Below are 22,058 nucleotides of genomic sequence, written 5' to 3'. Positions count from 1 at the left end.
AAGCTGTTTTTGAAGATGAACTGAGAAAATTATGTTTGTGCATTTAATTCACATCTTTTTGTTTAATAATCTTTCTTGGACATCAGACCGTAGTCAGATGTGTTGGCATGGCAGACTTCACTGTTTATTAATTTCAATATGAAGCGGACAAGGAACTCATTACCTCAATGATAACTCCTGTCAGAATGTGTGGGGTGTTCCTTCAATAAGATATCTCTATAACCATAAATGAGCATGACAGAAACTACAGAGAATAAGAAAAAGACATAATTTTAAAAATTTCTTTTGCATTACAACAAAACATGTAATGTAATGCAATACAAGTCTGAGGTCAAAAATCGAATTCATATTTGATTAATCTGCCATCCCAGGGAATTAGGTTAAACTCCATTCTGTAGATCAAATGAGGCAGACAATTATATGGATAATGAACTGCTTTTATTGTTTCACTGCAAACTTGCACATCCTTCAATCACAGTCATCTGTAGCTGTGTAATACAGCTGTTTGAGTAATGCATACTTTAATGTACATGTACAACATGTTACCTGTTATTAATCAAGCCAGAATATAATTGAAAACCAAATGTTTAATCAAGATGTGAAATAAATAAAACATGGGATAATACAGGTTAATCCATGGAATCATCCTAGTTCTGCCAATAGCACTGAGGTAATCCAGCTTCCTGTGTAGGAATTTAAAGAGATCCCCTTTGGAATGACAACATAAAAATAGTATCTACAGTATAATAATAAAACAAAATTCAAAATGTTCACAGTTCAGAGATCAATAAATAATGATTAAAAGGGGAATGGCTGCTAGTAGACACACTGAAATAATTATACTCATCAGAGTTAAAAACATGTGTTCCATCTCTTCCAAAGTCTTTATTCAATATAAGATAGCAACTAAAACGTTTTTGGCTGATGAGACTTTGCTATTGTGTAACACAACAGCAGCATAATTGAGCAATGACCAATATATTTAAAAGTAGAAGCCTCAACTTATGACTAATACACTGTTTTTAATTAACTAACCAATTTAAGACATATACTGTATGTTCTAGTAGAATATACTGTTGCCCCTGGAAATATCCAGGTCAGACATGACCTAAAACCATTAACACTTAAGACAGTTGTGTGGAGTTACTATTACAGAAAACAACACAACAGAAATAAACTATAACAAAGTTATTATCCACCTCATTTGGATGGGCTAGCTAGTACAGTAGGCTACACCTTTATCTACTTGGTGCTATTCTACACAGGTTTTAGCCAGTAGTTCTTTGGGGTCTGGGCCAGAACCCTTATTGCTTGACAACACATCACACAGATTAAGAAGTGGATAGACAGTTATGAAACACTAAAGGGTTCAATGCCTGGTGATTAAAGGATGAAAACACTCAGAGAGAAACATTTAAGATTGGTAAGTTATTCAGGACTGTGATGTGATAAAGTTCCAGGAGTAGTGAGGGAGATGATGATTAGTTCTGATGGATTAGAAGAGGGGAGGGGATTAGTTCTGATGGATTAGAAGAGGGGAGGGGATTAGTTCTGATGGATTAGAAGAGGGGAGGGGATTAGTTCTGATGGATTAGAAGAGGGGAGGGGATTAGTTCTGATGGATTAGAAGAGGGGAGGGGATTAGTTCTGATGGATTAGAAGAGGGGAGGGGATTAGTTCTGATGGATTAGAAGAGGGGAGGGGATTAGTTCTGATGGATTAGAAGAGGGGAGGGGATTAGTTCTGATGGATTAGAAGAGGGGAGGGGATTAGTTCTGATGGATTAGAAGAGGGGAGGGGATTAGTTCTGATGGATTAGAAGAGGGGAGGGGATTAGTTCTGATGGATTAGAAGAGGGGAGGGGATTAGTTCTGATGGATTAGAAGAGGGGAGGGGATTAGTTCTGATGGATTAGAAGAGGGGAGGGGATTAGTTCTGATGGATTAGAAGAGGGGAGGGGATTAGTTCTGATGGATTAGAAGAGGGGAGGGGATTAGTTCTGATGGATTAGAAGAGGGGAGGGGATTAGTTCTGATGGATTAGAAGAGGGGAGGGGATTAGTTCTGATGGATTAGAAGAGGGGAGGGGATTAGTTCTGATGGATTAGAAGAGGGGAGGGGATTAGTTCTGATGGATTAGAAGAGGGGAGGGGATTAGTTCTGATGGATTAGAAGAGGGGAGGGGATTAGTTCTGATGGATTAGAAGAGGGGAGGGGATTAGTTCTGATGGATTAGAAGAGGGGAGGGGATTAGTTCTGATGGATTAGAAGAGGGGAGGGGATTAGTTCTGATGGATTAGAAGAGGGGAGGGGATTAGTTCTGATGGATTAGAAGAGGGGAGGGGATTAGTTCTGATGGATTAGAAGAGGGGAGGGGATTAGTTCTGATGGATTAGAAGAGGGGAGGGGATTAGTTCTGATGGATTAGAAGAGGGGAGGGGATTAGCGAAGGTCGCTCTCGTCATCCTGTATTTGTTTCTTTATCCTCAGTAACATAGTAGTGTTCCACTGATCCAATCTTGAGATGGAGTCAAAGTCCTTCACCTGTTAAGAGAAGTAGAAATGGTTTAATAGACAAACATAATTCAGTTATCATGGAATGGCAAGTATAAGAAAAACCTACCGCATCAGTGAATGCGTCAACATCCTGCTCCTCATATGCATCTAGAAGTTTCTGTTAAAATAAGCATAAGCCATGTTTTGTATACAATATAACACTCAGGAAATGCCATGTTTTATTTTTGGTTTCTACTACAAATAACCATAAATGTTATATTCAGTATGCACTCAGATAAAAAGCCATTTAAAGAGCTGTTTAACTTTGAAACACAATAGACTTACCTTAACCAGTTTGCACTCTCTAGCATCTGAGAAGGCTGGAAACATATCCTCATATCTCTGTACAGACAGCTGTTGGTAGACAAGAGATATGAACAGGGTCAAAACTAGTACATAGAGGCTGTGTGATGTAGGTATACAGAAATAAAAGGCTCACCCTTGCATTAAGCATGTCCACACAGAAGTGACAAAGAGCTGCTTTGAAGAAGTGGTCTTTAGCGCCATACTTCAACAGGACGCTGTCCATTGCATAAGTTCCGATCTAGGAATTACACAAAACAAACTCATAATGAGGTAATTGGGAAAGCCCACTAAGTTAATTGGTGATTTAAATCACCATAATATACAGTGCATTCGGAAAGTATTCCGACCCCTTGACTTTTTCCACATTTTGTTACGTTACAGCCTTATTCTAAAATGGATTTAAAAAATCTCAATCTATGCACAACACCTCATAATGACAAAGCAAAAACAGGTTTAGATTTATTTGCAAATGTATAAAAAAATATCACCTTTACATAAGCATTCAGACCCTTTAAATCAGTACTTTGTTTGTTGAGGCACCTTTGGCAGAAATTACAGTCTCGAGTCTTCTTGGGTATGACATTACAAGCTTGGAAAACCTGCATTTGGGGAGTTTCTCGCATTCTTCTCTGCAGAGCCTCTCAAGCTCTGTCAGGTTGGATGGGGAACATCGCAGGTCTCTCCAGAGATGTTCGCTCGGGTTCAAGTACGGCCTCTGGCTGGGCCACTCAAGGACATTCAGAGACTTGTCCCGAAGCCACTCCTGTGTTGTCTTGGCTGTGTGCTTAGGGTCGTTGTCCTGTTGGAAGGTGAACCGTCCCCGCAGTCCCTGCCACTGAAAAACATCCCCACAGCATGATGCTGCCACCATCATGCCTCGCCGTAGGGATGGTGCCAGGTTTCCTCCAGACGCGACGCTTGGCATTCAGGCCAAAGAGATCAATCTTGGTTTCATCAGACAGCTTTGGTAGGCAATATAATGGCGTGCCATCATTGGAAAACAAACTGGGCGATCTACAATCAAGACTATCCTACCAACCGGACATTACATTCTCGGGTCGAGAATTTCAGGTTCCTTAGTGTCCACATCACCAACGAACTATCATGGTGCAAACATACCAAGACAGTCGTAAAGAGCGCACGACAACACCTTTTCTCCCAAAGATTTGGCATGGGTTCCCAGATCCTCAAAAAGTTCTACAGCTGCACCATCGAGAGCATCCTGACTGGTTGTATCACCGCCTATATGGCAACTGCTCGGCATCTGACCGTAAGGCGCTACAGAGGGTAGTAGGTACAGCCCAGTAAATCACTGGGGCCAAGACTCCTGACATCCAGGACCTATATACTAGGCGGTGTCAGAGGAAGGCCCCAAAAAATTGTCAAAGACTCCAGTCACAGACTGTTCTCTCTGCTACCGGAGAGCCAAGTCTAGGACCAAAAGGCTCCTTAACAGCTTCTACCCCCAAGCCATAAGACTGCTGAACAATTCAATCAAATGGCCACCCAGACTATTTACATTGAGACCCCCCCCCCCCCCTCTTTGTTTTTACACTGCTGCTACTCGCTGTTTATTGGTGGTAGGTTTATGACAGTCATAAATACCTCTTTCCCCCCTCCCCCGTTCCTCTTCCCTACTGATGTGACATTAGAAAGCCCCTTTGGTTAACATAGAGATTCTGGGAACATCAGAAGTTGGGGGGAAATGAACTATATTCTGGTAATCCGACCAACTGAACATATGCGGTGGTACTTAAGGTATATTATGTCAGTTCGGGTGCCCTCTGACACATTCTCATCAATGATAGAATGACATAAACTCTACTGTGGAAAGTCTAAACATCAGAGGTATCGGATTCACATGGAATTGTTGTTTAATTCAAATGTTTGAATATGAAATTATTTGTGAAGAGATGAAATGTAATTTTAGCTTCCGAATGAGAGATTTGGGTTTTCACAAGTTTGGGCTTCTGCTCAACCAGGGGCCCGCCCCTGTGAAGAGACATGGGTTATAAACTTTTCAGACACACCCCTCTCCCTCCACTATATAAAGCCATTGACAAAAATATAACTTCCTGTTCCGGGTACATTAGGATGATGATCCGATGTCAGAATGGTTCAGATAATAACTACAGAACTAAGCCAACATCAGCATGGACTTTGGTTGTGAATGGTATGAACTTTGAACTCGTATTCACTACAGAAGTGATACCTCCTAGCCGTTGACTTAGCAACAGCTGCTACAAACGGAGGTTAGGAAGGACAGTCAGAGTATCCCGTCTACTACACAACGTTACTACGACAGTGACCACCAGAGACATTCTTCAAAGGACAGAGGACTCGGTTTGGCAACCCGGTCTTCCATCTACCACCAACCTACTGAAGCGCAGCTCAGAGTAAATATTTATTGCATTTTCCTTTTCCAAATGGACGGTAATTTAGAATGCATAAGATACTGTATTTACGATAGCACAGCTTCGCCTCTGTTCCAGTCTCCCGCTCTTTCACTAAAATCCCGCCCCTTTTCTTAGTGTAACAAGCTGTCATATCTGTTCCGCCCGCTAGGGACGTTTTCCTTTATGACGGCAATTTGTAATCAAGTTATGATTTAATTGTGTATGTGTGATTCTGTGTGATTAGTTAGGTATTTAGTAAATAAATAATTAAACCCAATTTTGTATTGCTGATTCAACTTGTTAGCCAGGATTCTTGCAGATAACCAAGAATTTACAACTTTCAGAATATGAGACTGAAGTAAGATGATTAATATTGACGGCTATGGATGTAAAATATTACTAAATCTTTAAGAGTTTATTCGGAAGATAACAGCTCTATAAATATTATTTCGTGGTGTCCCTCTCTAGTTAATTACATTTACATGATTAGTTCAATCAGGTGATATTAATTACAGAGAAATTATTTTATAGAATAGCATGTCATAGCAATTAATCTGGCATAGCCAAAGACACGACACTATGCATAGTCACTTTACAAATTACCTCGACTAAATTGTACCCCCGCCTCAATATTGACATGTAATGTTCTTGTGCTACTTTCTTTTTTTTTTTTATTCACTTTAGTTTATTTAGTAAATATTTTCTTAACTCTATTTCTTGAACTGCATTGTTGGTTAAAGGCTTGTAAGTAAGCATTTCATGGTAAGGTTGTATTCGGCGCATTTAACAAATACAATTTGATCTTGTTTCTCATGGTGAGAGTGTCCTTTAGGAGCCTTTTGGCAAACACCAAACGGACTGTCATATGCCTTTTACTGAGGAGTGGTTTCCGTCTGGCCACTACCATAAAGGTGGAGTACTGCAGAGATGGTTGTCCTTCTGGAAGGTTCTCCCATCTCCACAGAGGAACTCTGGAGCTCTGTCAGACCAAGAACATTCTCCCACAATTGCTCAGTTTTCCCGGGCGGCCAGCTCTAGGAAGATTCTTGGTGGTTACAAACTTCTTCCATTTAAGAATAATGGAGGCCACTGTGTTCTTGAGGGCCTTCAATGCTGCAGAAATATTTTGCTACCCTTCCCCAGATCTGTGCCACGACACAATCCTCTCTCAGAGCTCTACAGACAATTTCTTTGACCTCATGGCTTGTGTGCCTTTCCAAATCATGACCAATCAATTGAATTTACCACAGGTGGACTCCATTCAAGTTGTAGAAACATCTCAAGGATGATCAATGGAAACAGGATGCACCGGAGCTCAATTTCAAGTCTCATAGCAAAGGGTCTGAATACTTATGTAACTAAAGTATTTCTAAAAACCTGTTTTCACTTTGTTATTATGGGGTATTGTGTGTAGATTGATGAGGGGGAAAAAACGATTTAATACATTTTCAAATAAGGCTATAACGTAACAAAATGTGGAAAAAGTCAAGGGGTCTGAATCCTTTCTGAATGCAATGTACATGAGTTAATACACACCTGTTCATAAATGTCAATGGCTTTCTGGTACTGTTCCAGTTGGGCAGTGTAGGTGGCAACTTTCAGAAGGCATTTATTTGCAGCACTACAATGAGATTGGCATGTAAATAATCAGTTCAAAAGACATTTACACAACACCAAGAGAAAAGTATGAAAATTGGGATGGAATACACCAGTAAATCCCATAAGGGATTATGCAAGAACGTTAAAATACCTCTTTGACTCTTCCCCTTTGTAGTAATCTGCTGCCTGTTCATAGTGACAAATGGCCTGTGGATTAAAAAAAAAATCACATTTACTTTTCCTGGCCTCTCATTGATATCAAAGGCTGAAATATGAGCGAAAGATCTATGAAAACAGTACATCCAGGCTGTATCACAACCGGCCGTGACTGAGAGTCCCATAGGTCAGCGCACAATTGGCCCAGCGTCGTCCGGGTTTGGCCGGTGTAGGCTGTCATTGTAAATAAGAATTTGTTCTTAACTGACTTGACTACTTAAATAAAGGTTAAATAAATAAAAAAAGATCAAATACATTACAGGATACTACATTCTCTATTAGGCTCTTATGAGTGACTGGCCTTATCAACATCTAATAGCTCACTCTCGTAGATCTCAGCAATAGATATGTGGTGTTTGGCTGCGATGGTGAAACGGCCCTGCAGACAAGAAGAGGTGAAATAATAATCAACACACCATACAACTAGTGCTCCTGAACACTTGGCACAACTGTCTATCATTGAGCAGGCTTGAGATTTACTTCTTTAATATTACACTGTGTAATGAATGCAGAAATTCTCCCAGCTTCTCACCATGTCTGTGTAAATTTCAATGGCTTGGTTCAGGCAGTTGATGGCCTCTGTGGAGATAAAAAGTACATTCAATTAGAAACCCAAAGTTACATTATAATAGGGCATATACAGTGGCATACATTTTTCAACCCTTGAGAATATAATAACATGTATATATGTCTGTCCCATAACCCCAATAAATGTTGACAATGCAACTGTAATCTTTTTCAGAGTGTAAAGTAAAACAGGATGTACCCTGTGGGTCTGCTTTTTTGAAAGCATTGCCTGCATCAAGGAAATTGATGGCTCCATCAAGTTTGTTGTCCATCTGCAGATGAAGGTGTGCTGCTTGAGAGAATGCGTTGCCAGCAGCTGGAACAAAATATGAACCAAGATATTATGTTGGTTACACCCCACACACCCCTTGCAGTTCTAAATGTACACTATTCAATTCTAACCAAATCTTACCACTCCAATTCTTGGCCATTTTGAACATGTTTGCTGCCCTCACATACATGTCACAGGCTTCCTCATACTTGCGGGATGAACCTCTGGAGAAATAGACAGAAAATTTTATTTAGACCTAATACTACATATCACTATCAAAACATGTTGGTCATGACAACGAAGGAACAAGACAAAAAAAGGTGTTCCCGATATTTTTTCCCATCCAATTGGAGACAGATTTTTATGCAAATATTCAAAAAATCGTTTAAAAACAATATGCAGTGTGCCAACTCTGGTATTGGCACGTGGTTCTAACCAACAGCGCTGTTGGCTAGAGTGCACATATAGCCTACATGATGAGATTATTATTATGGACAAAAGAGCGAGACTATTTCTGTTTGTCAAATGGAAGCCAAAAATCGAGTATAGCGTCACCAGAATAACACCCTCGATAGTGCTGTGGGCTAGAGCGCACTTGCCAATAGCAGAATATATAAAGCAACAACAAAAAGTGTGATATAACCATCAGTAGAGTGGAAAATGCGATGGAAACCCATTTAACGTGTATGTTTTATTCCGTACATGGGAATTTAACCGCAAAATGTATTTTATTTGCACTACGTCATAGCGCACATGCCTTTTATCTGCAACAAGTCCAATTTGATGGAAACATCTCTGTTGGGGAAATGCACATATAGTTTTTAATGCGGATTTTTGAATAGTAGCATGAAAATCTGTTGCCAATTGGATGTTAACAAAGTTTATGATTAAGAAAGCGGAGGGGGGAAATTATGGGATATTCTCGATATTTTAACTTTCCTTACAATCAATCTCAAATCCTTTTTGTAATATTTAATGTAAATGTAATGTTTTGATGCTAATTTCCTCGTTTGATTACAAAAACTAGAGAAATATATAGGAAATAAAATCATAATAATATGATTATGATATGATATGGAATAAAGATCATTCAAAAAGAGAAGCAAAAAAAAAAAAGAGATGATGCAAAACAACTAACGTTAACTCATGAAAGAGAAAAGGAACAGAGATATGTTGTTGTTGTCATTATCTTGTTTAAAAACATTTGGGGGGAAAAGGAGTTGGCTAAACCATTTAACAGGTGGAGCCAGCAAAGTGACATGACAACACTGTCAGTAGACCACAGATGAATAGGGAATCTGAGTAGACTGCGGCTAAACATTTGGTGTGTGTGTGTGTGTGACATAGCTAGTTAGTTAATGTTATCGTCACTGTACATAACGTTATTATTTTAGTGGTTTTTATTGTGTTTCGCAGCTACATTCTTTCATGTTAAAATAAATGTATGGGATCTGGAACAAGTAGCGAACGTTAACTAATACAAAACAAACACGCGAACGATAGCTACTAAAGGTTAGCTAGGCTAGTTTGCGTTTACCCGAACAAGGTCCCAAATCCTCGTGAGGATTTCATCTTTTTATCAGCCTCGGCCATGAGAGTCAAAGCCTCCTTCTCTTTCCCGGAATTATCCATCTTTTTAAAACAAATTATTATTCGTGAGCTCTGAAAATCGTACGTGGTATCCACTGCAGAAAACAGTAAACTCAGTAAAATGTATTTATGCTTAACTACGCGTCACGTCACACTGAAGCCGGAAGTGTAAAATCAGGTGATCAGTAATAAAAACACGTGGTGGTATGGTACTTTTGTGAGACATTTTAGCGAAGGTTATCTATATCATTGACAATTACTACTAACAATGGAAGGCTATAAACCACTCAAAGGAAGTTTATATGGAAGTTTTGGCTTTAAATTGGATGCGAAAGGAATCTTAACAGACAAAAGCATAGTTTACTGTTTCCATTGCGAACAGAGCTTTTCCTACCACCGCAGCAAAACAAGCTTGCAATACCATTTGCGAAAAAAACATCCTCTTGTCACTAAAGCTAAACCTAGTGATGATGTAGAGTCAGACTCGGAAATCACAGGTATTTTTGCATGATCATATGCATTCATTTGGTCAAAATTGTATTTGGTTATTTGAATGTTTCTCGTTTTTCTCAGCGCATGCACTTTTGACTATAACCCAAAGTGTTTGATCAGTTCCCGTTCAAAGGTCTCTAGTTTGATAGAGATGGCCTTATTTGAATCTACGGGCGCCGTAATGTTATTTAGGTATTCAGATGGAGTTCCGATATTTGTGATACATTTAAAAATAATAATAATATATATAATAATCAAATTATTCTGGACTCGAGATAATTAGTAGTTGGATATAGTCGTTCATCTCAGGTGAAATATACCATTATCAAAGATCAATGGACCTTAGTCTGAACTGACAGACAGGCCAGGTGCAAAGGGACCTCTAACTCTTTGGAGAAAATATTTCTGTCAGGAGAACATCTTGAGATCCTTAGTCATGTTTTGAGATAGAAAAGGAAATCAACATGCATGCCAAACATGATGGTGTATCATACAATTAGTGCATGTTTTCTGTGCCCTTTTTAATTAGCTGTTATTGCCAAAGTAGTTAAATGGCAATTATTTTTCTACATCTTAATATTTGGGAGCTATGTAAAAAGTCACAGATTGACCTAACATTGAACAAATGTGTATTTATCTTGCATTCCAGTGATCTCTGACAACTCTAACATGGATTTCCGAGGGTACCCGTTGTGCAGCAGTCTGGGACCAAATTTGAGGAGAAGGGGGGATCGGGGAGCACCAGGACTGGTTCTGGATAGACGCAAGTCTACAGTTTGGAATTACTATATCCAGCTTAATGAGATGTATGTTGAGTGTAATATATGCAAGAGACAGTTGTCTTTTCACAACAGCACTACGACTATGAGGGAGCACCTTGTCCGCAAACATAATATACGCGACAATGGGCCACCTGTACTCCATAACACAGTGGTGGCCTTGGCCACGATTCCAGCTACATCACTTCTTCAGCCAATGGCCCAGCCCAGATTCCCCTGCAACATCTCCACTACATCTACTACTGCCAACACATGCATGTTCCAGCCAGATTTGCACGTAGTTGTAAAAGAGGAGCAGCAGGATGCTGGCTTATCTCCTGAACAAGGGACGGCCAAACGTGCACGAATCACATGTGCTCCCCCAGATGTAGGATGCGGTGCCAATGCAAACCCTGTCTGCCTCCGAGATTTGGAACCGTCAAATTCAAATACTGGATTATTATACAGTGAGAACAACCACTTTGGTGATAGCAATCGCAGTGGCACTTGTATCAAGGAATCCAATGATAAGCGAACTGGGTTCCTGACTGACCTAATATTAGAAGTGGTGTACAGGGACTTGCAGCCACTGTCTGTGGTGGAGGAGAGGGGATTTCGTCTTCTATTGAGCTGCTTAGAACCACAGTACCCAGTGCCGTCTCCCTCTCAGCTCGGCAGCCTTATTTGGCATCGCTATGATGTTCTTAAACGGCAACTGCAGCAGTGTCTTCAGTCTGGCCTGGCACCACGTGGCATAACACTTTGCACTGAATACTGGAGGTCAGTAGCAGGTTGTGAGGTGGGAGCAAGCGGCCGGCTGTTCTTAACTGTAAGTGCACATTTTATTGACAAAGACTGGCGCTTGGCCCGTTGTGTGCTGCAGACCCGTCCCATGACCGTTATCAGAGAGAGGGCTTGTGGAAGTGGGTTCACTCAATTTGGTGACACCCTAAAGGCAGTTCTCTCTGACTTCCATCTCCCCCAGAGCTCTGTTTTCTGTGTTGTGCACGATACTCCCAGGATCTCAGAGGCCAGAGGGACTGCGAATATGGGACTTCAGAAAGAAAATCAAATTGCTGGACCAGGCCAATCGCCTCAGGATCTCCCAGAGAGCTGGGTAGCATTACACTGTGCAGGGGAAGCCCTCAAACTCTGCATCCAGGAAGGACTATGGATGGAACCTGTCAGACAGGCTCTTTCTGAGGCCCGCAGGGTTATTTCACATTTCCAGCATGACACACCTGCTGCTGCCGCTCTGATCCACAAAGCAGAAGCTGCTAATAAAGCCGGTGCTTGTCTGGCGCTGGATGACCCAGGGCGCTGGGCAACTACTATCGACATGTGTGAGAGTCTGCTAGGGCTGAAATGGGTGGTGAGCTCCGTTCTAGAGGAGCAGAAAGCTGCTCCAAATTTAGTGGACCACCAGTGGCGTCTCCTCCAGGAGCTGGTGCCAGTTCTTAAGACCATGCGCATCGCTGCCTCCTTTTTGAGTGAGGACATAAATGTGTCCATCTCCGCCCTTATGCCGTGCCTGCATGGCGTATTCCGTGTCCTAAGGCAACACATCGCAGAGAGCAGCTGCCCTGTGGCTCGAGGAGTCATGGAGACCGTGCAGTCAGGAATGGAGCGACAGTGGAGACTGGGTGAAGAGGAGGCCTTACTGGACAGCCCTGCCGTCCTCTCCTCATTCCTGGACCCGAGGTTTAAGGAGCTGCGCTTCCTCAGCCCACATGCACGTAGTAAGCTGCACGACAAGGTTAAAGAACTGTTATCTGCTCAAGCGCAAATAGAGGCAGAGGAAATAAGCAGAGAGCGTGATAAAGGAGGTGATGATGAGAAGGGCGAAGAGGGAAGGGAAAGGGGAGTGACTAATATGAGATTGATTAACTCTCAGTCAACAATCGTTCATCTGCAGCCCCCTTCCTATAATCAAGTGAGCCCAGTGGCCAAAACCATGTACGACATACTGCTAGGAGAGGATCCCACTGAGCGAATGCCTGAGATCCACCAACAGCTGGAGAACTACATTGCAGAGCCGTTGTGCAAACGTTGCCTGTCACCTCTCCACTGGTGGCGCTCTAAGGAGCATCGCTTCCCTGCCGTGGCCAGACTTGCCCGTACATTTCTGGCTATTCCTACTACGGCTGTGGCTGCAGACAGAGCTTTTGCTCCTAGAGAGACTACTGTTGCTCAACGCAGGGCCATTCTGGGGCCCCAGCATTTGGATCATATTCTTTTCCTTCATCAGAACAGTGACTATGTGGAGAAACTGATGGGAGGGTCTACGGGGCATGGAGAAAGGGGCAGTGACAGGAATGGAGCCAAGAAGACAAGAGAGACTCTGTATCAGTCTTTAGTGTCCTATGAGAGCAAGACTTGGTTGGGAGGGGAGGAGTTGTGAGCTTGTAGTCAGTCTAAATACCTTCCTTTATCATAGTAAGAACAGAGTTGTGGATATGCACACTCAACATAGGCCTGTGAGAAAATATCTATCCATTCCTGCCTAAGATTTAGCTGATTTCATCTCATCTAGGTAAAGAGTTGAAAAATCAATGACAAGGCAAACAAATAATGCAGCTATTGGGCTCAAAGCCACACTTGTGTGCCGTCTGTTTTTACATGTAAAAAAGTGTCTGGCCTACATATCTACATGTGAGCTGTGCATTTTCATCATAAGTCGTTGTAAAGTGCTTTCAATGTGTACCATACCAAATAATATGTATCCTATATGTAAAGTTGTGAGGAGTTGTTGCACTTTGTCCTTGGTTTGCATGAAGTAAAAACACTGGTTCCGCAGAGAAGCTTGTACAATAATTGCAGTATGATGTTCATTTAGAAGTAAGAAATGTCTCGAACACTATCCGTGAAGAACTGTTGCATTAAGGGAATGGTTAAACATTCAAACATTTTCAAACAAACAAAAGTATTTAAATAACATTTATTTTAAAACAACACCTGAGTGAGACAAATGTAACTTTCATCAACACTCTCACAATAGAGGAAATACCACTTAGGTAAACAAAAATATATACGCAACATGTAAAGTGTTGGTCCCATGTTTCATGAGTAGAAAAAAAATCCCAGAAATGTTCCATATGCACAAAAAGCTTATTTATTTATTTCAATAGACTGATTTCCTTATATGAACTGTAACTTTTTAAATTCATGTTGCGTTTTATATTTTTGTTCAGTGAATTTGAGTCCCGGATTTATGTTTTCTATGTTACGCATAGTCTATGAGACCAGTCTGCCAAACTAACTGGCCTGACTGGCTGATGAATTGCATAGGCATACTTGCTTTCCTATTAGTCTTCTGGTTTGGCACAAGGGCTGCCAATTTTTAAAAACTATTATTATTCAATTTTTTGGCCCTTTTTTCCCCATCCAATTTCGTGATTACAATCTTGTCTCATCGCTGCAACTCCCCAACGGTAGAGGGAGAGGGGAAGGTCGAGTCATGCGTCCTCCGAAACATGACCCGCCAATCTGCGCCTCTTAACACCCGCTCGCTTAACCCGGAAGCCAGCCGCACCAATGTGTCAGAGGAAACACCGTTCAACTGACAACCGGTGTCAGCTTGCAGACACCCAGCCCGCCATAAGAAGTCGCTAGAGCGCGATGAGCCAAGTAAAGCCCCCCGGCCAAACCCTCTCCTAACCCGGACGATACTGGGCCAATTGTGCGCCGCCCTATGGGACTCCCGGTCACGGACGGTAATGACACAGCCTGGGATCGAACCTCAGGCTGTAGTGACGCAGCAACACTGCGATTCAGTGCCTTAGACCGCTGCGCCATTTGGGAGGCCAGGGCTGCCAATTTTTATCGGTACCATGTGTGTCCGAGCTTTTTTTATTTTTATGTCCGAGCTTTTCTTATTTGCCTTCTCAGTAGAAAATTGCATTGTTTCACTCCTCCACCGAATCCCAATTGATATGTCTGTGTTCGGTGCACTTGAACAGCTGTGGTCAACACCCATCTCCACCCTCTGAGCATGTCCCCGAGGCAGCATCGGCTCAGGCAGCTCAGACCACTGTGTTCTATTCACAATTTCCAGCTCATTCTTTGCAATCACTACTTTTCACATTCTTCTACAGCAGAATAAGAGACTCACCAACACATCAAGGACCTTTATTTGTTCTATATTACTCCACCATCATGTCTAGTGGGGGGCTGAAGGACAGAAATGCTGAAACGCTGGAGGATGTTAACGCAGTCACAAAAGAGCTCAAGTATCTTTACTATAAGAGGCTGCTTCCCATAGAGAAGCAATATGGCTTCCAACACTTTCACTCTCCCAGCTTTGAGGATGCCGATTTTGACAACAAACCGATGGTGCTGGTGATGGGTCAATACTCGACAGGGAAGACTACTTTTATCAGGTGACTTAAGTTATTTAATCTATTATAATGGCTCACGGGCCTATGGCACAGATACAGTATTTGCCATACAAATGTCTTTCTTTTATATGGTGTATGTATGTATATTGCTTATTTATCTCTTTGTGTGTGTGATAAAGATATCTCCTTGAGCAAAGACTTTCCAGGTAGCCGTGTTGGTCCAGAGCCCACCACAGACAGCTTCACTGCCATCATGCATGGGGAGGTAGAACAACTAATCCCAGGCAATGCTCTGTCAGTAGACCACAAAAAGCCCTTTCGCCACCTCAATTCTTTTGGAAATACCTTCCTGAACAGGTAAGAGGACATCAGGGCAAAGTTAGTGGTTGTTGGCAAAATAAATGTTTTAATTGAGGTGCAGGGACAGGAAATATAACCATGCCAACAAAGCATATCAAGGAGTGGATGGAAAACTGAGAATAGGGAAAGGGGGGGACATGAGAAATGAAAAAGTGAGCTGCATTAACTTTAGTGCTACCAAAGAGGACAAGCTTGGAAATGTTATTTAGAATTTCAATTTCAACATATACTGCATCTTCGGTGATGTTTGAAAAACATGCAAAGTTTGATGCAGTCAGTCAAATTCTTGTTTTCTCTTTCCCCAAGATTCCAGTGTGCCCTGCTGCCAAATCAGGTCCTGGAGAGTATCAGCATTATTGACACACCAGGCATCTTATCTTCGGCTAAGAAGAGAATGAGTCGAGGTCAGATGCAAGAAAGATAAATTGAATGGGGGATGGAGAAGTCCTACTGTCCTAATATATTATCTCAAATCAATTGTTTGAATTGAAAAACTTTTCAGTAGTCCATGTATTCTGCGTATACCTTATCCTGCTGGAATTTTGACTTGTAAGACGGGTGTTGATTAAAAAACAATAATAATAATTTGGAGGGTGCTTATATTTGTACAAGTGTGTTTAATACACTTGTGAATTGGAAATGTTTTTGGGGGATATCCCAACTCTCCCTGAGACACCCTCGGTCCTCAGAGAGAGGGTGGGTCTTGATTTGAAGCAGAATGTATGATGTCAAATTATTGTATGGGATGGGAGGACTGTGCAGATTATTTTTACTCTGGAGATATTCATCCAAGGGTGGAGCTGCTAACAGCCGCTCAATCAAATGAAATATTTTAGGTCCACTGGGATTATGCATGTTGACCTAATTCATAGAGTTATTAAATTTCACTGTTCCACTTCTTTTAATGGATTCATACAACTTCTGTGCTGTTCTTTTTTAATTTAGGATATGATTTCCCAGCAGTGCTGCGCTGGTTTGCAGAACGTGTGGACCACATCATCCTTCTGTTTGATGCACATAAACTGGAGTTCTCTGATGAGCTCACACGTGCCTTTGGGGCTCTGTGTGGCTATGAAGACAAGCTGCGTGTGGTACTGAATAAAGCAGACAGGGTCGACTCTCAACAGTTGATGCGAGTGTATGGTGCTCTCATGTGGTCACTGGGGAAGGTGTTTCAAACCCCTGAAATACTCCGGGTTTACATCGTCTCCCTCTGGTCACAGCCACGTCTGTTGTCTGACCACTGTCAACTGCTGGAGCTTGAGGAACTGGATCTTTTGGAGGATATCCGGAACCTGCCTCGAAATGCTGCCGTACGGAAACTTAATGACCTAGTTAAGAGGGCACGCCTAGTTAGGGTGAGGCACGTTTATTGTCTATATTCATTTGATATAATTGTTTATAAATAAACGTAAGTGTATATTTGGAGAGCATTTGCACAGGCATGAATCTATAAAAATGACGGACTCTTTTGAAACCAAGGTTAAGTGCTTCCCATCTTTGTCCTCCTCACTCTAGGCCCATGCACATATCATTAGCCATCTCAAGCAGGAGATGCCCACAGTTTTCTGCAAGGAGAGCAAGAAGCAGAACCTGATCTATGAGCTTCCTCTCATCTTCTCCAAGATTCAACAGCAACAGCGAGTACCAGCTGGTGACTTCCCTGACTGTGCCAAGATGCAGGTCTGCTACCCTCCCAATTTTGTTGCATGCATATTTGGTTGGATTACCTATTCCGTTTACCAAGAACTCATAATTAGAGTCCTATGTTTTGTGCAGTCATAATGTGACATAGTAAGATTTTATCCTGTATTTTAAGCCATCCAGAAATAAGAATTACACAAAAAAATGTAAGCAATTGTCTGACGATGGCTCTGTACCAAAAGGGAAGAATTTTATGAAAAAGCTTAAAATAAAGGTTCAAATCCAGTCACGTCACATGATTGCACAAAACACAGGGTCCTACTCATAATGGTTATTTATTACAGGAAACAGAAAGCTCTCAGGATCAGTACAACTTCTAGAAAATCAGACCAGTTGATTATCACTTACTCAAAATCATGCTCGTATGACTTTCCTGCTTTTTTCTGTTCTCAGGAACGACTAATGGGTCAAGATTTCACAAAGTTCAAGACACTCAAGCCCAGCCTAATGGCTTCCTTGGACAAGTTACTGTCCAATGACATTGCAAAGCTGATGCCTTTACTACATCAACAGGATCTGAAGAAGGCTTCCCTGCCAGGGATTCCGGATGGAACCTTCTTGGAAACTGGCAGGTCTCTCTTTGAGCAAGTTACAAAGAGTGGAGAAAGCAGGGAAATACAGAAGGATGAGTGGGTGGTGACAAAAGATAAACAAAAATATGATGAGATATTCTACAATCTCTGTCCAAATGAGGGCAAACTGAGCGGTACTAAGGCCAAGGAGTGGATGGTCAGCACCCACCTGCCAAACTCAGTACTTGGCCATATCTGGAGGCTTTCTGATGTGGACTGTGATGGCATGCTGGATGATGAGGAGTTTGCCCTAGCCATCCACCTCATTGAGGCCAAGCTGGAGGGCCATGGGCTCCCAGGAGAGCTGCCTGCCCACCTGGTGCCACCTTCGAAACGTTTGCATAAAGGATTAGCTGTTTAGCTTAGTCTGGCAGGTTGAACAGGAGCCTATGATAGGCTGGGCAAAGCAAAACTAGAGAACATCAAATAATGCAGTCAAAAACAACAACCCTTTTGAATGAAGAGAAATAATTAAACAAAACATTTGTTCCTAGAAAAGATGACTGGACAGGATAGATTTCCAACAACTTGGTCATGTCAGGCCACCCACTGATTTTCCCTGGGAAACCACAATCCTGGCAGGATTTTCCTTCCAAATGATGTACTGTCTACAAACACTACGCATTTATATTGTGGATCCTGACACTGGTTCACTCCAATAGATCGCTGGATTGTGAATTGGACTCGTTCTGTCATTTCCTGATTTCTTGTTTTGATTATATGTATATTTCTATTGTATTTTAAGAAATACAAATCACTACAAGTGAATTGCCAGTGACAACAATTTCACCGAAATGCAAGTTACTCAAAATAATCAGAAAAACGTCAGGGGTTACAATTGTATAAAACTATGATAGAGTTGTAAGAATACATTGTTATGTCATTGACTAATTCTAGAGATTTTATTACATTTGGGGACAGATTTCAAATATTTGTTTTTGTATATGTAAAATTGACGAGAGAGAATTAAGAAATGAACAACTAATTCAGTAGCTTGTTTTCATTTGAATAATATATTACATCTTTCATTGTAAATACATGGGTCTTATTAATGAGATAACACATGTAATTACTTAACTCGCTCCAAAGTAACTTCAGTCGCACTCATAAAACGTGTATAGTAGTTTCCCCTTTTTTTAAATCACAAAACATGCTATTAAAAGTTATTACAATGGTATAGTTTGTGCAATGGTATAGTTTGTGCAATATTTTAAAGTGAATTTGTTTTACTTCATTTGAAATACAACATTTGTGAGGGAGCAACCAAGCTTTCTTCCATAAAATTTCAGTAATATGTCTACATTCCAGAAAAATTTCCCCTTGAGAGAGATCTTGTTCTTGGAATGTAAACGTTCCCTTAATACATTTCTTATCCAGCTGGGGGCAACCATACAACATAAATTGTGCCTCTATCTTGACATGTTCTACAAAACACGAATTAGATTTAATTGAGTAAATCCTGAAGGTATTGCTTTGCATGTAGAATTAAATTATTTAATGTAATGAGAAGTTATGTTTCTAAGAACATTCTATAAGAGAGTATATTCCCGTTATCAAATAAATCAAGCAAAAATATAATGGTTATTTCAAATCACTTAGGGAAGAATAAAGACTTGTTTTTAACAATATCTTTGTTGAAGAAGTGTTTCGTGGCGGGAGAAGATGTGGACATTACGCATTTTCCAGGCTAAAAGGGCTTCGTTCTCGAAAGTCTAGTGGTCACGTGAATGCAACGATGACGTAGTTGGAAGGTCGAATTTCCCAACCAAACCATTTGATGCAAGCTTTTAGGGGTAGACAAAATGGACTGTTTTATATATTTACTTATGTGAATAAATCTATGTATGAAAACGTTATGTATATGCATAGAAATAATCAAGACTAGAACATGCACTTATTCTTGCCATACTTGTTTTCATGTGAAGTATTTTGGTAAAGCTAAAAACACATCTCTCCTCCTTGGTAAAGATGTGTTCTCCTGTGTGAACGGGGGACCTCATGAAGATGATTCGTGGGTCGCTCCGCCTTATTTATTTCATAACAACGTCAAATATCAAGGAAATAGCCTTACACCGACAACCCTTTTGCAACTACTACCTCTCTCAGAGAAGGGCTGCAGCGACTTGCGATATGGGAGTCAAAGTTCATATCATCTACTGGTAGGTTGCTATTTTTACTACTGCTGACGGTACAGTTTATCCTCCAGGCAGGGGTTTATTTAGGTAACATTTCTGCTTGGTTGCGTTTGCAAATTGCCAGATTGATTGTTAGGTAGGGAGCAGTCGTAGGCCTTCACCCAAATTTGTGGTTCTCTGAAAATGAGTTGCTGTAGCTATTTGCTTATAAAGTTGCATAGACATGGCACAGTGAAGTGAAAGCATGTTTGTTTGACACAGTGTTGCTAATCCTCTCTCTGTTTCTTATGCCTAGCGGTGGATGAGGGTACAGGCCCAAGGTACGTGTCCATTAAATGTGTAATAAAAAATGTACTAGTCCATTTTTTTATCAAATTGTATCTTTTGATTTAATCATTCTTTCTACATCTGAGTGATATTTATGCCTTAAATTTTAGTTCACCAGACTCAAGACACAGCTTGAGGATGAATTCCCAGGTGATCTTGAGATTGTGAGTCATTTTAAGTAGCCTAAAGAGTAGAAAATTGCAGATGGATGTTACCAGATGTTTGTTTCAAGTTACTATAATGACACCCCTCTTTCTCTCACACATCCTTTCTATCTATCACTCACTCACCAGACTGGTGAAAGCACACCTTCAACCTCTGGGTGGTTCGAGGTGGAGGTGAATGGCAAGTTGGTCCACTCAAAGAAGGTACAGTATCAAACAGTGGAACTTGTTTCTTCACCCAACAAAACATGTGTGCACAGTATGATTTAATACAATATTTTTAAAATACAAACATTTGCTTTCTGCAGGAGGGGTCAGGCTTTGTGGACAACGAGCAGAAAATGGCAACATTGGTTGATGCCATTGATAAGGTGTTGGGGAAATAAGAGTGCTGATTATGGAGGTATGAACCACAGGAGGTTGGTGGCACCATAATTGGGGAGGACGGGCTCATGGTAGTGGCTGGAGCGGAATAGGTGGAATGTTACAAAATAAATACATCTAACACATGGTTTCCACGATTGTTACACAATGTAATTTTTTTATATTACTTTGGCTTCTTTCTTGTACACTGTTACTGGTAGCAGCATACATCCATTTCAGTGTACATTTTCTTAATTTTAATAATTTTCTCTTTCCACAGTCTGTTTGTCATCTCCTTGACATTGCATAATGATGGTGGTGCTCCAATTGTCAAAGACATGGGTGCTGCTTGATGAAACCTGCTCTGCCAGGGAGGTGCCCTGCAGATTCCTTCAACTCCTACAGTGGCACTGCTTTTGTAAGATGGAGGGTGATACAAAGGGAGAATATACTGTTTATTTGTAATTGAAACATAACATTTTAATTGAGCTTCTTACATTGTTCCATTATTTTTACTATTAGGCATGGTCAAGCTTTAAAACATTTAACATTGTATGTATCTTTCCAAATGTTGATGCGACTATGAAATGCAAGTTCTTAACTTATCTTTTGTTTATGTCAACTTTCTTCTCTTAGTTTGTCTGTATTTTAAAAAGGCCTGACGTTTTGATTAAACAAGGAAAGGAAGACGCAACACCTTGACAGAATAGAAATGCATATTGCAATGTCCAGTAGACTAGTGAGTGACAGTGACACCCTTGGTAGACATGCCTCAAGGAAAGTTATAGAGCTGCACTGTCTGGTTCTTGAGTGTCTTTTCCATGACAGATAAATAGGATACATTTTCATCTTAAACAGCATCTACTTAGTGTAAGAACAAGACGGTTAACCATTTAGTGTTACACATTCATTTGGGGTTTTATACACATTTCTATAAACATTACAGTAGTTTTAATCTACATTCAAGATTGGTGTTACATGTATCTTCTTTTAAACTAGATCATGTATAATGAAAGTTGAAACTGAAATATTTGTCAAATGTGATATCTGAGACAGGTGTAAAAACATGATCCCCTTGCCTAGGTATGGTAGATACCAGTAGGTTGTGTACTTGTTAGAGGAAGAGTATACTAAGTGTACAAAACATTAAGGACACCTTCCTAATATTGACTCCAATGCTTCCCGCAGTTGTGGTAATTTGGCTGAGTGTCCTTTGGGTTTTGGACCATTCTTGGTACACACGGGAAGCTGTTGAGTGTGAAAAATTGAGCAGCGTTGCAGTTCTCGACACAAACCGGTGCGCCTGGCACCTACTACCATACCGCTTTCAAAGGCACTTCAATCTT

At 40.9% G+C, this 22,058-nt stretch overlaps 3 protein-coding genes across 5 annotated transcripts; 2 read left to right on the top strand and 1 right to left on the bottom strand.

Annotated features, from left to right (window-relative positions):
* Positions 1 to 421: 421 nt before the first annotated feature.
* LOC139552608 (alpha-soluble NSF attachment protein-like) lies at positions 422 to 9,579 on the bottom strand. 3 transcript variants are annotated; one of them, XM_071364491.1, is made up of 12 exons: positions 9,448 to 9,579; positions 8,052 to 8,134; positions 7,839 to 7,955; positions 7,605 to 7,651; positions 7,374 to 7,451; positions 7,008 to 7,063; positions 6,794 to 6,878; positions 2,995 to 3,099; positions 2,841 to 2,909; positions 2,623 to 2,673; positions 2,446 to 2,543; positions 422 to 1,517 (listed from the first exon to the last, which is right to left on the bottom strand). In XM_071364491.1, the coding sequence occupies exons 1-12, from the start codon at positions 9,540 to 9,542 to the stop codon at positions 1,514 to 1,516; spliced, it is 888 nt and encodes a 295-aa protein (XP_071220592.1). In that variant the 5' UTR covers positions 9,543 to 9,579; the 3' UTR covers positions 422 to 1,513. The 3 variants fall into 3 exon arrangements, with proteins under 3 accessions (XP_071220592.1, XP_071220591.1, XP_071220593.1); XM_071364490.1 differs by having other exon boundaries at positions 422 to 2,543; XM_071364492.1 differs by having other exon boundaries at positions 422 to 2,543; positions 3,001 to 3,099.
* Positions 9,580 to 9,858: 279 nt separating this feature from the next.
* On the top strand, positions 9,859 to 18,898 carry ehd2a (EH-domain containing 2a). Its single transcript, XM_071364487.1, is given in 8 exon segments — positions 9,859 to 9,997; positions 10,642 to 15,129; positions 15,267 to 15,282; positions 15,284 to 15,444; positions 15,754 to 15,851; positions 16,393 to 16,805; positions 16,966 to 17,130; positions 17,545 to 18,898. Coding segments are annotated over 7 exon segments (1,617 nt in total). The 5' UTR covers positions 9,859 to 9,997; positions 10,642 to 14,905; the 3' UTR covers positions 18,085 to 18,898.
* Positions 18,899 to 19,445: 547 nt separating this feature from the next.
* selenow1 (selenoprotein W, 1) lies at positions 19,446 to 21,406 on the top strand. The gene is made up of 7 exons (XM_071364493.1): positions 19,446 to 19,516; positions 19,692 to 19,882; positions 20,154 to 20,178; positions 20,296 to 20,349; positions 20,479 to 20,553; positions 20,658 to 20,752; positions 20,993 to 21,406. Exons 2-6 carry the CDS (start codon positions 19,722 to 19,724, stop codon positions 20,733 to 20,735), a joined length of 393 nt encoding a protein of 130 aa, XP_071220594.1. The 5' UTR covers positions 19,446 to 19,516; positions 19,692 to 19,721; the 3' UTR covers positions 20,736 to 20,752; positions 20,993 to 21,406.
* Positions 21,407 to 22,058: the final 652 nt, after the last annotated feature.

The sequence above is a fragment of the Salvelinus alpinus genome, chromosome 24 (genome assembly GCF_045679555.1).
Source record: "Salvelinus alpinus chromosome 24, SLU_Salpinus.1, whole genome shotgun sequence".
In the NCBI taxonomy this organism is placed as follows: Eukaryota; Metazoa; Chordata; class Actinopteri; order Salmoniformes; family Salmonidae; genus Salvelinus; species Salvelinus alpinus.
This window is presented reverse-complemented; position numbering and strand designations above follow the sequence as displayed.